Below are 16,296 nucleotides of genomic sequence, written 5' to 3'. Positions count from 1 at the left end.
GTTTAACCTATATTCTATTGTTGTTCATTAATGATGTCCACCATGACTAACGTTGTGATGATCATCGTGGTGTTCACCTTGATTCTGTATCTTCTTTGTTAATTGTGCCAAGTGAGCCTCTATAATAATAGTAATTAATTGAATATGATGTTGTTATTATTAGATACATATGAATAAAGTAAAAGCTATTATGATCTTTACCATTTGCGGCAGTTGAACCGAAAATTGAACCAAATAATGGTTTACATCTATAAATATACAAATTAAATGTATTTAGTTAGTTAAAATATTGTTGATTATCGTATGTTTAATATAAAGAAAAGCAAAGATTATGATAGGTGTTGTCGTTTTTATCATTCTGTTCTATTCTCTATGTTATTTATTCATGTTTTTTTATATATAACCTACATTGGTGTAACAACTAATAATCCAATGCTTACAGCAGCAACAGCAACTACCTTATATTGTGGAACTCTATTCATTTTATTTCTATAATTTATAAAACTATGAAATGATTTTGATTAATCACAATCAATGAACAAAAAAAAAAAAAAAAATGAAACAAAAAAAAACAAAATTTTTATAAATGTTCAGATCTTTAATACAGATAATTAACATGAATTTATTATTTATTGGTTTCAGGAATTTATATTTGATTTGATTATTTATATTATATATTATTATTTTGTTTGTTTTTTTTTTTTTTACATTCCAAAATAGAGAGATGCAGCTCTCTCAATGTCACCTCCTGCTCTGTTGAGAAGATCGATTGCTTTGGCTCTGGTAGCACCGAATGACATCAGTGTGTTGATTGCTTCTTCAGAGTGTGATGATGCAGGTGGAGATGTTGCCATTGGTTTTGAAGTTGAGGTGGTGGCTGGTGGTGGTGATGTTACAGTGGTGGCGGTGGCGGTTGGTGGTGTTGAAGCGGAGGTGGAGGTGGTAGTGGTCGGTGATGGTGGAACATAGTTCTCTGGCAATGGATCGTTCTTCTCAAGAATCTCCTTCAAGTCTTTCTCCTGAAGGAAAGGTACACGCATCTCACCAAACTCCAACACATTGTCACGGAGATTGACGAGTGCCTGATGCTTTTTCAACATGTCCAAACCAAAGATAAACTCTGTGTCTTGACCCGGAGAATCGAGAATAGACAAAGAAATAGTGATATGTGCACTACCCATATTCATCTCGGCGGCATGCACTCTACCGACGATCTTGGCGGTACCGACACCTTTGGCAATACCTTGAAATCTCTTATCGATCAATCTATCTAATCCACATTTTCTTGCACACTAAACAACAACAATAATGATGATTGTAATTTAATTGTTAATATTTGCTTTCTTGTCTTTCTCTCTCTATAGATACATACGTTCAATGTCATAATTGATTTTTGAGCACCTGTATCAACGAATACCTTGATTGGATGATTATTAATGGTACAATCGAGATACAACATGATGACATTGGCAAATGCTTCTGGAGTGTGCTCCATAGCATGTTCCATATTCTTTTCGATATTTTGTTGTTGGATAGCTTCATAGATTGCTTTCTGTCCCTCTTCATTGAAAGGATCTCTGGCCAACTCTACCAATCTTCTTTGATGTTCGATTTGTTTCAACAATTGACCGATGACCTCTTCATTTTCATTGAGAATAGCATCTGCAATTTGTGGATTACTCTATTAATTGTTTAATATAGATTGTAAATGTGTGTAAGTAATTGTGATTCAAAGTAGTTGTTGTAACAACCAACATACATTCATAATTGAATTGAATTCCATTGGACTACTCTTGAAATGATCGATAAACTCTCTTGCATTCTTGAATTGTGGTGCTGCAGCTGCTGGTGCGTTTCTTTGTCTTTGTTGTTGTTGTTGTTGTTGTGGTTGTGCAGTTTGACCAGCAGGTCTCTTTGTTAAAAATAACAAATCACCATGTTTTATATTGTATTCTGAAATTTTATTTGTAGAAACAAGTTGTTTACCTTCAAATAATAATAATTGATCTTTTACAAGTATATTTGTCTAATAAATATCAGCAAATTTAATTAGTATTTATCATTTTTATTAAAGAAATGACAATAATATAATGATTATATTTACTTCAAATTCTATTAGCTTTTGAAATTGTTCGACTGTACCACTCAGATCAATTGGAATAGGAAGGAATTGTTCATTGTTTACAGTAACAGTTACTTCTGCATATGCTGATTGTGACATTATTATATTTTCTATTTATTTTTTATTATAAGTATATATAAGTATATTTAATTGAAATTTATTTACAAATAAAAAGGGTTTATAAATTAATTAATAAATTTAATTTAAAAAGTTGTGAAGTGTGTTGTTTTGGTCACTCTATTTACCCCAAAAATAAATTACAGTTTTTTTTTTGATAACTTAGTTTTTTGAATAATGACTCATTCATTAACCATCATAATTTTTCAAGATTTAGATTTCAAGAAAATTTATTGGAATTTTAAATTTATTTTCATGATTAATTTTTAGTAACGGAAATCATCAAAAACATAGGTCTTTGAAGTTCAATTGAAAATACATCTGGAAGATCTTTAAGTTGTTGTTCGGTCGGTCTGAATTCTTCGAGTTTATTCAAGGTAAAGCCTGTTTCGATCAGTAGATTCACCAGAGTTCCAATGGTTCTGTGATACTTTACAACGCCATTGACAAACCAATTGGTTTCACGTTTACCTTCGATCGAATAGTTTGCTACTGGCCAGTATGTTTGATTGCCATCCGATTTGAACGATTGATCTGTTGGTGCAGAGTAGATAGGATGTTCCGTGGAGAATACGAATCGACCACCGCTAACCAATGCCTGATAGATGCGCTTGAACAACGGTTCCAGATGTTCGAGATAGTGAATCGCCAGTGAACTGTAGACCAGCTGGTAGTGGTTGGTAGCCAACTCTATCGATCCGATATCGGAACGAATCCATTCGATTACGTTGTATTGTTCATTATCTTGATGTAGTTGTTTGGCGCGTGCCAACATCTTCTCTGAGAGATCGACGGCGACCACGGATTTAGCGCCTTGGTTCACACAATATCTACTGAAAAATCCGAAACCACAACCCAAGTCGGCAACGGTGGCATCTTTCAATGGTGGTAGCATTGGCTCGATATAATGAAACTCTGGAGCATCACCATTCTTTGAACGATGTAGACTTAGATACCCATTATAGAAATCATTATTGTCATAGATATTCTGTAAGTTATTCTCTACTTTCTGGATGTTATTCGACATGATTGATTTGTGTGTTAATACAGCTTTAATGAATAAATTAATTTAATTCTCCTCATATGCATCGTTCGGGATAAACAAAAAAAATAAAAATGAAAAACGAAAAACAAAAAATAGGTAAATTTTTAAGAATGGAAATGGATTGTTGTTGTGATCAGTTTAAATAAGTAAATGGAGTTTATTACTTTTTAACTAGACATCTCATTTTTCTATTAGTTTTTTTTTTTTTATTTATTTATAAATTATAGATTGAAAGAATGAAAAATTTCAAAAACTAATCTATTACTTGGATATATATTCAGTATTAGTTGTTAAAGTTTATAAATAATAAGAGAAAATAAACTATGTAAATCGAAAAAAAAAAAAAGATATCTGATTAAAACAATTTTATTTTTATTTAATATTTATTGTTTAGTTATCACCTGTAAATTAAAGTTACATACAACATGCCACAAAATTACCTAAGTATTAATAATGTATGGTATGTTAGTTTAGAAAATAGAATAATTTTTTTTTTCTATTTGATACATTACCCTTGCAATTAATAGCACAACCTGAACTACAGGGAAATCTAACATGACCAGGGCAATTGCAACAGTTGGGGTCAGGACATGCCTGACAGGTTTCACATTTGGCTTTACACTCTGAATATCCGATATATTGACCCCAAGACGCTTCTTGACATTCAGGCGCAACTAAATTTCCACAAGTATATCTTATAAATGGTATAGTACAAGGTGCTCGCAAACATTGTGAATGTAACAGAGTTGAACCAAATTCTATTTCAACGGTTTTACTTAAACCAAATATCCAGAATTTGAGACCAATAGTTAGGTCTGCTGAATAGGTAGAAACTAGGGTTTCAGGTCTTTTTCCGGAATCGCAAATCTCTTTCAGGGTTAAACCATGAACGCTTCCATTATATTGATTGTCATAGGTATTGAAAATGTAATGGTATCTGAGATATCCGCTCAAAGATTGGAAAAATAATGTTCCTTCAAGACCAATTCCAACAGAAATATCAATTTGAGAGTTACAACTTAAATCGTAATCGCTAAAATGAGTACCTCGGGTATCCCATACCACAGGTGAAAAAGGAACCATTTGTAAACCGTCTGATGGAGAATAAATATAATCTACTGGGAATTGTGAACTAGCTTTAAGAGTGAAAGATCCGCTCATTTTTTGTTTGGTTTTGATATCGAAGACTAATGGTACTTTTAATTCAAGCGAAAGAATAAATGGAATTTTCTTTCTTAAACCTTTCAATGTGAATTTGAATTTCTTTCCTTTTGAAAATATACCGCCACTCTCCGATCCAGAATCATCCGAACCATATAAATAGTATGTCCATTTCTTTTCATAGTTTGACGGTACATTAAATTTGCCTGATAAGTCTATATTGACTTTGCAAATCATTCTATATAGTTGAGAAATAAGTTTTCTGTCTTGGATAAAAGTGGACATTAGAGGTGTAGTGCAATTAATTTGAACGTAGGAACCTGGATAGATATTAATTTCAATTTTACTATTATCCAATAGAAATCTGAGAGATCCACCTGTTAAAGCATCAAAAGAGAAGGTATGATTTCCTATATCAATAGGAGGTCCATTTCTATATTCATTACTATTATTTTTTAGTAATTGTAGGTTATTATTATGAAGTATAGTTGAATTGGTTGTAGTGTTTTCTTTTTGTAGCTTTTGATTATTAATTTGAAGTTGTGTTGAATTGGTTGTAGTATTATCTTGATCCAATGTCAAAGTGGTTTCTCTAAGGAATAAATAGATAAATGCCTCTGGTATCGAACTATTCTTTGTTTGGTAGGAATAAATATGATCATTTACTGATGTAATGTTTAGAATGGAAACTAAAAACAGACCTTCCGATTCTAAAACTATGTCACCAACTTTAATATCTGAAAAAGAACTACCATTTAACTGTAGAACATTGGTGTTTGGATTCCAAGATTGCACATGATCTCTTTCAACAAACTTTGTTTCATTTGCCAATAAATAAGAATAAAGTTGGATATCCGATGACCTAACAAATAATTGGTCACTTAGGTATGAAGCATGAACTCTGAAGGCCTTTATTTCAAAATAAAGCAAATCATCCACTTGTAGTTTCAAATTAGAACCTGCATCCTTAATGAATATACTCTCCATTATCAATGTTGAATTTTGATTTGGTACCAATTCCCATCTGTACTTGACCAAAGATTTCCATCCTCTATTAATATTTGCATGCAGATCGATTGTGTCACCCCAAGAGAATGATAGGTCATCACCATTATTATTTAAAATACTAACTGATATTGGTTCAACAAACAAAATTATAAAGAATATTCCAACTCCTATTGAAAGTATAATAAAAATAATAGATAATAACAGAATAATTTTGAATAATTTTGATTTCCTTTTAGCCATTTTTAAATGGTTGGTTATAGTATTTATCTGTAAAATTAATTAATATATCTATGAGTTTGTATTTCCTATTGGAATTTTTTTTTTTAATTCTTTGTTGTTGATCTGAATAAAACTATTTTGATTTCACTGCCAACCTAAATTAAACTTTACAATTTTAAATCAACATGAGTTATTTTATTTTATAGGTGGGGGTAAAATGAATTACACACATCAATCTTTCAACACTATTCCAATCTAATACTAATGATCATAATTATTTTTAAGAATTTACCACAGTCTATTATTCTTCTGTTATTTAAATGAACTTAAAAAGCACAGTTTGGTATGAAATTAATAAATAATTAAAAAAATAAAATTTAAATTGTAACTATTATAATTTTATTGACTAAATTGTCAGTTTTTCTCTCTCTTGTAGAAAAACCACCTATGATCTTTCAATTCTACTTTTTTTTAATCATTGTTGCTAGTCAAAATCTTAAAGAACTTGTTGTGATCATTTTACTTTGAATAAATTAAATGACAAAAATCTTAAAAACAATATATTTATTTTTTAATTTTATTAAATAAATAAATCTTTGATTTTCTATTAATATTTTTGATAATTTGTGATTTTTTTTAAATGATTCTTTTTTTCTACCTTGTCTATTTAAAAGCTTAAATAAAGACAAAGAAAAATGTTCAACGAAATAGATCAACTGGACAAATGAATAAAGAATTATTTATTAATCTATTTAATAACAATGTGTTGAAGAATCATATATTTAATAGTGTTTATTATTTAAATGAAAAAGAAACGGTTTCTATTTATGACCCAGATACTTCGTATGGTAAAGATGATTTTACACAAAACAGATATCGGTGGAGCGATGTTCGTAGTACTCCAAAGGTCTTGGCTGGTAATGGTTATATTCAATATCTAAAGGAACATTTCAAAAAGAATTCAATTCGTTTGGTTTCGAGCCAAGATAAGATTGCAATGCTTAGAAATGCGATAAGAGCGAATCGCTTAGATGTCCTACGTTACATCGTAGAGGAATTACGTGTAAAGTTGGACGAAGACAAAGATATCAGTCAGGTGTATGATTTGATGTACTTTGCATCGATCTACAGTGGATCTGATCATACGATCATAGAATATCTAGCAAGCTTTGATAAAGAAATGCAATGGAACTATTTAGCGGCGTTGGGAGTCTCACCGTTCTCTCTGAACATGGAGACTGTTAAATATTTCACAAAGCGACTACAACTGATACAAGAAGAAGAAGAAGAAGACAAGGAAGAAACCGGTAAATCGTATTTTTCTTTGCTAAATCCAAATGTGTTCAATTGTGCTGCTAGAGTAGGTCGAATCGATATGATAGAATGGTTGGTTCGTAATAGACCACAGGACAGAGCAAACAGTTCAATGTATTTCCAAGCGGTTAGCAACAATCATGTACATGTACTCGACTATCTTGGTACGGAAAATAGTGATTCCTATGGTCATTCGATTTTGATGGATGTAGCTGCACTAACTGGTTCCCTAAAAACTTTGAAATGGTTGCACTATAATAATTATGGTGAATGTACAGCTAGTGCTATAGATAATGCTGCTTTGAGCAATAGCCTAGATATCATTAAATGGCTAAATGAGAATCGTACGGAAGGCGCAACTACATTGGCTATGGATAATGCGGCATACAAAGGAAACCTCAAAATTGTAAAATACTTACATTTCAATAGAACAGAAGGTTGTACATCATATGCTTTTGAAGCTGCTAAAGTTCATGGTGACACCGAAATGTTAACATGGTTAAGAGAGAATCGTACTGAAGCGATGAATCTGAATGCAAATGTATAAATGATTGATTGATTGGTCGATTCATACAAACAAATAAATAAATAAATATTTTATTAAAACTCTTGATATTCATTTGATTCTTCTGATTCTTCATTATTATTTGTTGTTGTTGCTGTAGGTTGTTGTGGTTGATGTTTTGGTTCAATCGGTTCTGACTTGGAATCGATTGAGTTTTTGGAGGTTGGAGGAGTAACAATGGTAACAGTTGGAGTGTTTGGATTGCTATTTGTTGTGGTTGTAGTTGATGTGGTTGTAATTGGAACTGGTGAATAGATGCTTTGGTAGGATTGACTGTTGTTGTTGTTGTGTGAGAGAAGTGGTGCATCTTCAAAGGCAGCGTTATCCTCCGAGGAAAGGTGTGAGTGGTTATGTTGTTCGTTGAGTCTAATGAGAGTTGGAATCAGTGTGCCCACAGCCAACATGAATGAGATACAACAGAATGAGAATCCAACTTTCGGTCCCCAGCTATTTCCGCCACTGGTTCCACCGAATGCTTCCATCCAACCGTAGCTATCCTCATAGGCAATGTAGATGTGTGACACCATCAGTATACAGATCAACTCGAACAACACCATCAAAGCAGACAGTATTAAATGAACTTTGGGCAGAACCCAATGCTCGTAGTAGTGGTTGACCACCAAACAGGCCATCACTCCTAACAAACATATCAAACTGAAATACTGGAATATACCAGTGGCAATCATTACATTCGTCTGTGTAGATTTGTAAAGATCTGTATATTTCTGATAGCTATAAACAATATCAATATTTCCATTGTCATTTAATTCCTAAACAAACAAAAAAAGTAATTAATGTGTAAGTTAAAAATTATTACTAAAAAAAAACATTTATTTTATATTTCCAGATAAATATACTTACAAAAGTTGTCTTTAATCCATAGAGAGTTGCAGAGAATTTTGTAATTGTATAATAATCGTGATTACCAGCATATATTGATGCACCATACCAATCTGTACAAAGTGATACAACTACAAAAACTAAATTGGCTAAACTTATAAAAAATAGAATACTACTCTTTTTATCTAAAAATTCACCACTCATCTTTAAATATCTATATATATTATTTACAAATTATGATTATTTAAAAAAAAAAACAAAAATTGAGGGAATGATTATTTTTAATTTTTTTCCTTTTTAAAAAAATTGGTTTTAGAAAATTACCATGAAATATCGGACCAAAACCGACCTTTGTGGTTTAAAAAATCAAAAAGATATTTTTTATTTTTAAATAATAGAAATAATAGATGTAATCATAATAATAATAAATAAATAAATTTATGATGATTCTGTTTGAAAGAATATTGCATCTTTTAACCAATCGATTGCATCATCTACACCTCTTTCATTCAAAAGAAAGACTACATGGTAATGATAGGCAAGATCTTCGTCCTCTTCAAGTAATTCGCGAATGTCAAAGTGTGGTGACATATTCTCAAGTAACCACAGAGTGACATGATATCTTTTGTTTCGCAGTGATTCGTATAATGTTGAATTGGTCCAATTGTGTTCTTTGTGGCTGATCAATAGTTGTAACACCGACAGATGACCTTTGAAAGCAGCATTGTTAAGTGCTTGTTGATTGAAACCTTCTGTACGATTGTCAAGTAGGAATCTAACAACTTCGATCCATCCTTCTTCTGCTGCAATATCAATTAGATTACTTGTAAATACGGTGTTGTTCGAACTTTGGTTATGTTGATTATCTTTATAATAGCTGTGAATATACTTGAGGATTCTTATTGATCCCCATCGACATACCAATTGTAAATCTTTATTGTCGATATCAAGATTCTTAGTCAATCGAATTGCATGTAGGAATTGGAATGCCTCTAAATGATCGTTCTTAATTACTTCGTGTACTTCCATTACCTCTGAATGAGTAGTGCAGTTGGCATGTAGCCATTTAGATACTTCAATATTATTGTTTGAAAGTGCATTTATCAATGCTTTCTTTGAACATCCTTCAGCCCTATTCTCGAATAACCATTGTAGAACGTGAAGATGATTGTTTTTAGCTGCCATGTCCATGGCCTGATGACTACATCCTAGTGTTGTATTGTTGTGGATCCATTTGATCACTTCTAAATGCCCGTTTGAAGATGCATATTCAATGGCATTGGAGATACTGATTGCATCGGGATGAACCATCTTGAATTGCTCATACAGATAAGTAACGATATGAAGATAACCTAGGTCAGCTGCGATATCCACGCTGTGCAACCGGAACTCTCTTGGTGGAAGTTTAGCGAGTAAGTACTTTACAAACTCCAAGTCACCAGTACGTATTGAATTGGTAAAGGCAATCCATCCTATCCTGATATTTCCATGTTCCAATATGAACTTTACGGAATCTATATTCTCTGGAAACATAATAAGCGTATCTAAAAGATGAGTGGGACCGTTTAATTCCACTCCATTCTCATGCAAGTACATCAAGATATTCATATGACAACCTTTAATGGCGGAGCTGACAACAGAGCTTGGGATATATAACTTGCTTTTGCTGCTGCTACTTTCAACAAAGTATTTAAGTATATCCAATTGTCCATAATTAGCAGCATTACCAGCAGCAGAATCTCTATCTTTGTTATTTCTCCAGGTAATGTAGTATGTTTGTTCGAACCACTGGACAACATCGAGATTACCACAGACAGGTGATAACACATAGCAATCAGTGATTGTACTCTTCTGATGGCTGAATCGATCGATACTATCCAAGTATTTTAAAATGTCCAATCTACCATATCTAGTCGATTCACGCATTAACTTATCGAATGGTAAATGTGAATGATTTATCGAGTGTATCGATACCATATTATCAATACACCATTTGAATATATCTAACCGATCATATTTGATTGCAGACAACAAAGTTGAAGTGAAATCACCGATTGATTTCGGTTTATTTACAACTAAAAACTCTTTCAATTCATCAAAGTATTGATAGTATGCTAATTGTCTTGGTAATTGTAACAACTCTGACCAATTAAAAGACTTTAGTTTTAGTTTACAATGAATATCTTTAACATTCGAATAGATAAGATTGCTAATATATTTATTTTTAAATATTAATGATATAAACAAATGATTATTGTTTTGATGTAACATCTATATATATAAATATGTAATTATTAATTATTACTTTGGCAAACTATAAAAAAAAAATAAAAAAATAAAGATAATAATTGAAAAAAAATGATTTGGTTCTTTATTAATTTAGTTTACATAGTTAAAATATTAAAATTTTATTATTATTTTATTATTATTTGTATTAAATAAATAAACCGAATGAATTGTAATAATCTAATTAAGATTCCTCTCACCCCTGACTAGTCATCATAGTCTTCGAAATCATCATCATCGTCATCATAATAATCATCGTCATCATCAAAGTCAGAATCGTAGTCATCATCAGAGTCATCATCAGAGTCATCATCATCATCGTCATCATAGTCATCATCAGAGTCATCATCGTCATGACGGTAGGATTGTGGTTGAGGAGCTCTGGAGGGTGCTCTTGGTGGTGCAGGCTGTAAAACTTTTTTAGGCTTTTCAATAACCTTAGGAGCAGCTGGTTGTACAACTTTTTTTGGTTTATCAACAACTTTAGGAGCAGCTGGTTTTGGTTTTGGATTTATTTGAAGGTTGTTTCTCATAACTCCATCTCCACCAGATTTCTTTCTCTTTTGGGCGGCCCTTTCTTTTAAGTTAATATCTCTCCATTTCTTGTAAAGTTTAATTGCCATTCTATCGCATTTCCTTGAAACATATCGACATCTAAGTTCACATCCTTTCTTATACTCCATAACAAACGACTTTTTGGGAGTGATTTTAAATAAACTAACAATACATTTACAAATAGGCTTTAATAAAGAAAAAATTTGATTTTAAATCGATTAATTTAAAAAAACTGAATCTTCTCCCAGGAATTGTACCAAATTCCCATTTTATAAAGATATATTCTTATTATTAAATAAATTATAAGCATAATTCGAATTTGATAAAGATAGAATATAACGACTTATCTATTGAATCCCACTACTATTATCATTTGATTTAATTTTGTGAATTTGAAGCGCGCCAAAAGTTTAAAAAAAAAATTAATTTTAAATTTGAATTTTGTTATATATAATTTGCAATTTCAGTATTGTTTAAGTCGAGAAAGAAGAAGAAGTAGATGATGGATACTGATATGATAGATGATAGTTTCACAAATGAAGTGGTCAAACAGTTTTATAATAGCTCTGTAAAGAAATCGTTTAACAGCAATCATGGTACCGATAAAGATCAACTGAAACAAGATATCTTAATGACTGCAACCAGCGGTACTTTAAATGATCTACTTAAAAAGAACAATAGCAATAACAATAACAACAACAACAACAACAGTAAAACCAGTAATAATGATAATAATAAATCAAATCAATCTGTTATTAAACGTATTGAAACAACCTATAATTATTCGAAAACCAGATTTTCAACGAGACCAAAAGATATCCTAGAGAGTAACATCAATAAAGATACAATAAAGACAACAGCTACAACAGCAACTAATTCAGCAACAGCTAACGACGCAACCATGAGACAATTCAATAAGATCTACTATGATAGACTAGAGAAGTTCAGACCGATTCTCTTTTCATTGGCCGAGACAAAGTATCCTGGCGTCAGCATCAATAAGATTCTACACTTGAAGCCCGGTGAAGAATGTATATTAATTGGTACTCTCTATAAAGAGATGCCTTTGAAACCAAATATTTTGAAACAATATGCTCAAGATGTATGTTAACAAGTCAAGATTAAAACAAAAAGATGATCATTATAATGTTTAACTAACTTTTTAATTCTACACAATAAAAACAGCGTGCAATTCAAACCATTACCACCACAGAAATCATCGCTTATCGATGTTGGAGATCTGCTGATATTAGAGGATGAAACAGGTCGTGTAAAGTTGGTGGGTGACAAATCATTGGTAGACAGTCATCTCACTGGTCTGGGTGTAGCAATCAGAGGTGTTGGTTTGGCATCTGCAGAGTTTGAAATCAAAGAGATTTTCACTCCTGGATTACCACCACAACCTTATTTAAGAAACTTCGGTAAATATCATATTAAATTTATAATCAAAACAAACAAATTTGTACTTACTAATTAATTAAAAAATGTTAACATATAAACAGAGAAACTAGAGGATGATACTTATGTTTGTATTGTATCTGGATTGAATGTTGGCAATCCAAATTCAATATTGTCTACCAATTTATTGACGGATTTTATTAGTGGAAATTTAGGATCACCAAGTGTAAGTTTATAGTTTACTATTGATAATCTACAAAAGTAATCTAAAATTAACTGATTGTCTAATATGTATTTAGGATCAATATTTCTCTTCTAGAATAGCAAGATTGATTATTGCAGGTGATTCGATTTATAAGGAAGCAGATTCACCAGAGAGTTTTATGAAGTATCGTACCAAACAAGAGATCCATTCAAGACAACAAAAGATTGCTCTACCAATTAAGGAATTCGATTCCATCTTGGCTGAACTTTGTCAATCTATACCTGTAGATGGTAAATATATTTATAAATTAATATTTAGATATTAAACATGAAAGTGTTTTTTTTTATTAATAATTTTTATATTAAAATATTTTAGTTTTACCTGGTGAAAGTGATCCAACCAATCTATCATTACCACAATTACCATTGAATTTCTGTCAGACACCATTCAGTGTTCAAAATGCAAATTACAATCCTGTTTCAAATCCATATGAATCTGAAATAGGTGGTAGAATGTAAATATATATTATATTATTAAAAACAGAGATTTAGTTACTAATTGTTTTTAAATTGTTTTATTTAATACATAGATTTTTAGGTACATCAGGTCAAAATATAGAGAATGCAATTAGATATATTAATATTCAAGACAAGATCGAGTTGATGCACAAGATGTTGATATGGAGACATTTGGCACCGACTGCACCCGATACACTGGCATGCTCACCACTGGAGCACGACCCATTCATTATCGAGCAGTGTCCACATGTATACTTTATTGGAAACAACGATCGTTACGAGACAAAGCTGATTCAAGGCGAAGATGGTGAACAGATTCGTTTGATCTTGGTACCGAAATTCGTTGATACCAACACCGTCATATTGGTCAATCTTAAAACACTAGATACATTCCCAATCATTTTCAATTTCTAATTCATTTAAAAGAATTGTTGCAGTTAGAACATTAAATTGAATTGGATCAAAAAATAATAAAAAAAAAGAATTTAATAATTATTTTTTTTCAAAAAAAAAAACAAAATAAATAAATTAATGATTGGGGTGTGATGATCATCACAAAATTAAATTTATAAAAAAACTTTTATATTCATTTTTAATATATTTATTATTACTTTACTTTCAACATATACATATACATATAAAATCTTAAGAATGGGAAAAGGAGATACTAGCATAACAACCACTAAACCAAATAAGAAATTCGACACTTTGGATGATCTTTCAAAGACTCAAGCTAAAGAGGAAATCGAGATCATTGAAGATGATGAATTCGAAGAGTTTGAAGATAGTAAGAATTAACAATATAGATAATATAGGTTATCGTTATTAAAGTTATCATATTTACTTATCATTATCTATTACTTTATTTTATAGACATTGAAAATCAAAATGAAGATCAAGATACAGTTAAAGCACAATGGGAAGATGATTGGGATACCGAACAAATTGATGATGAATTCTCTCAACAATTAAGGTAGATACATAACTAATATGATCATACACACACAATCAACAAATATCAAAGATTTTGCTGGTCAAGAAACCGATCTATTCATACTAACTTTTTCTTTTCTAATTTAATAAACTTGTAGACAAGAAATAGAAACAAATTCAGCAATGAAACAATAGATATAAATAAATAAATCAAAAAGAAAAAGAAAATAAAATATAGATTGTTGTATAAAATTAAAAAAAACTAAACTAAAACAAAACAAAAAGAAGGGAATTTCTCTTAAGAAATGATTTACTTTCACTTATTATTATCTCTAACAAATATATATGAATATATGTGAGTAATATATATTTTTTTATTATAATATAATAAATATTATTATTTTATTTTTATTTGGACCAAAGTTTCCAAGTTTTATCGAATGAAGATGATACAATTTTAGTGTTATCATTTGAAATATCTACACATGTCACCTTTGAAGAATGTCCTTCTAGGATTGTTATTGGTTTCCACTGGTGAGGTGACCACAGCTTGATTAAACCATCGAATGATGCTGTCGCTAGACATCCTACGCCGCTCTTTTGATATCGTACACAAGAAACAATAGAGGTGTGCGCCAGAATATGGAAGGCACGCTCTTTCTTTCGAAGGTCCCACACCATCACTGAGTTGTCTTCACTCGCACTGGCAAACTGATAGCCGTTCGGCGACCAATCGATCGAGATCACCTGTTTCGTGTGACCCTTGAAGTAGTGGAGTGGTCGACCCGAACGAAGATCCCACACCCGCACCAAGCAGTCTTTTCCACCGGTGGCAACTAGCGCGCCATCCTTCTGGAACGCCAAGCCCATCAGCGACTCCGAGTGACCCTCTTGGTCGAGCAGACATTGCGCAGTCTCGACATCCCAGAGTCGCCAGGTCCGATCGCTACTGGTGGTCGCCAGGTGTCGCGAATCCGGGTGGAATGCCACTCTGTTGACAGAGTCGGTGTGACCCTCAAGCTTGGCGAGTGGCGATGGCGACAGTGACGACCAGAGCATCGCCGTCATATCAGCCGAAGCCGTCGCGACCAACACCTGGTTCGATTCATCCGATTGTTGTTTCTGAATGGTGGAAGCGACACCGACAACACGCTCCTTATGTCCAGTGAATGTTTGTTTCAGAGTGAAATCTTCACAACTCCACAGCTTTGCCAGTCCACTCCAACCACCCGTTACAATAAACCGATCGTCATCAGTAAAGATCGCACTTGAAAGTTGACGTTCATCGCCAATCTCTGATTGATTCAGTGAGAATTGTTTGAAATTCGATTCGGTCTGCTCGAGTAACACCTCTGTCGGTGTCTGTTTGATGAGGTTAGGATCGAGTTGCTGAAGATTCTCAGCGATGATAGGATCATCGAGTTGTTTAGCTTGTCTCGCTCTCTCCAACCGTTGTTGCGTTGACTTTAGCGAGAAGAGTGCCATTTGCATACGTGCATGCTTCAACTCTTCGGTTCCCTCCGTCAGGAATGCCTCTTGCTCATCGACCTGTTGTTCTTGTTCCGCTTGTTTCTTTGCCTTCTCCGACTCTGGGATGGCATCCAATATATTACGTTCTATACAAAGTTGTTTCAGTCTTGCACGTCTATCCTCAGGTTTCTCACCAAACAATATAATAGGTTCACCCAACTCTCTTAGTTTCAACTTTATCAGATTATCATTCGTTGGCAAGACAATGAGTTTCGATCGTTTCTTCTTTTCATGTTCATCTAGAGTCTGTTGATGTTTCTGTTGTGAATCTTTTGTTATCTTTGAAAATGGTAAAAATGTTGATGTTTCTATAATAATCATTCAAATAAAAATGTTAATATTCAATGATTTGTTCATTCATTTCATATACATACGTTGTTGATTATCATCTTTCTTATCTTTTTTTAAATTCGATGATTGAATTCCACCAAAAAATATTCTTTTCTTATCATTATTACTCATTCTCTTAATATATATATA

At 32.2% G+C, this 16,296-nt stretch overlaps 8 protein-coding genes across 8 annotated transcripts; 3 read left to right on the top strand and 5 right to left on the bottom strand.

Moving 5' to 3' along the window:
- Positions 1-27: 27 nt before the first annotated feature.
- Positions 28-2,221, bottom strand: ddi1 (ubiquitin-associated domain-containing protein; the record flags this gene model as incomplete). Its single annotated transcript, XM_020572824.1, has 7 exons — positions 28-119; positions 202-248; positions 409-489; positions 709-1,292; positions 1,373-1,681; positions 1,760-2,026; positions 2,105-2,221. 7 exons carry the CDS (start codon positions 2,219-2,221, stop codon positions 28-30), a joined length of 1,497 nt encoding a protein of 498 aa, XP_020436941.1.
- Positions 2,222-2,498: 277 nt separating this feature from the next.
- Positions 2,499-5,693, bottom strand: PPL_01822 (class I SAM-dependent methyltransferase; the record flags this gene model as incomplete). Its single annotated transcript, XM_020572823.1, has 3 exons — positions 2,499-3,289; positions 3,905-4,765; positions 4,793-5,693. 3 exons carry the CDS (start codon positions 5,691-5,693, stop codon positions 2,499-2,501), a joined length of 2,553 nt encoding a protein of 850 aa, XP_020436940.1.
- Positions 5,694-5,992: 299 nt separating this feature from the next.
- On the top strand, positions 5,993-7,533 carry PPL_01821 (uncharacterized protein; the record flags this gene model as incomplete). Its single annotated transcript, XM_020572822.1, has 2 exons — positions 5,993-6,015; positions 6,462-7,533. 2 exons carry the CDS (start codon positions 5,993-5,995, stop codon positions 7,531-7,533), a joined length of 1,095 nt encoding a protein of 364 aa, XP_020436939.1.
- A 53-nt stretch (positions 7,534-7,586) lies between these two features.
- Positions 7,587-8,595, bottom strand: PPL_01820 (uncharacterized protein; the record flags this gene model as incomplete). Its single annotated transcript, XM_020572821.1, has 2 exons — positions 7,587-8,321; positions 8,413-8,595. The coding sequence occupies 2 exons, from the start codon at positions 8,593-8,595 to the stop codon at positions 7,587-7,589; spliced, it is 918 nt and encodes a 305-aa protein (XP_020436938.1).
- Positions 8,596-8,829: 234 nt separating this feature from the next.
- PPL_01819 (uncharacterized protein) lies at positions 8,830-11,300 on the bottom strand (the record flags this gene model as incomplete). Its single annotated transcript, XM_020572820.1, has 2 exons — positions 8,830-10,600; positions 10,885-11,300. The coding sequence occupies 2 exons, from the start codon at positions 11,298-11,300 to the stop codon at positions 8,830-8,832; spliced, it is 2,187 nt and encodes a 728-aa protein (XP_020436937.1).
- Positions 11,301-11,734: 434 nt separating this feature from the next.
- Positions 11,735-13,767, top strand: polD2 (DNA polymerase delta 2/small subunit family protein; the record flags this gene model as incomplete). The annotated part of the gene is made up of 6 exons (XM_020572819.1): positions 11,735-12,334; positions 12,446-12,653; positions 12,735-12,856; positions 12,930-13,125; positions 13,211-13,349; positions 13,425-13,767. The coding sequence occupies 6 exons, from the start codon at positions 11,735-11,737 to the stop codon at positions 13,765-13,767; spliced, it is 1,608 nt and encodes a 535-aa protein (XP_020436936.1).
- Positions 13,768-14,004: 237 nt separating this feature from the next.
- On the top strand, positions 14,005-14,481 carry PPL_01817 (26S proteasome complex subunit SEM1; the record flags this gene model as incomplete). The annotated part of the gene is made up of 3 exons (XM_020572818.1): positions 14,005-14,140; positions 14,227-14,326; positions 14,445-14,481. The coding sequence occupies 3 exons, from the start codon at positions 14,005-14,007 to the stop codon at positions 14,479-14,481; spliced, it is 273 nt and encodes a 90-aa protein (XP_020436935.1).
- A 213-nt stretch (positions 14,482-14,694) lies between these two features.
- On the bottom strand, positions 14,695-16,278 carry prpf4 (WD40 repeat-containing protein; the record flags this gene model as incomplete). The annotated part of the gene is made up of 2 exons (XM_020572817.1): positions 14,695-16,124; positions 16,191-16,278. The coding sequence occupies 2 exons, from the start codon at positions 16,276-16,278 to the stop codon at positions 14,695-14,697; spliced, it is 1,518 nt and encodes a 505-aa protein (XP_020436934.1).
- Positions 16,279-16,296: the final 18 nt, after the last annotated feature.

Source organism: Heterostelium album, assembly GCF_000004825.1.
Source record: "Heterostelium album PN500 unplaced genomic scaffold PPL_scaffold2, whole genome shotgun sequence".
In the NCBI taxonomy this organism is placed as follows: Eukaryota; Evosea; class Eumycetozoa; order Acytosteliales; family Acytosteliaceae; genus Heterostelium; species Heterostelium album.
This window is presented reverse-complemented; position numbering and strand designations above follow the sequence as displayed.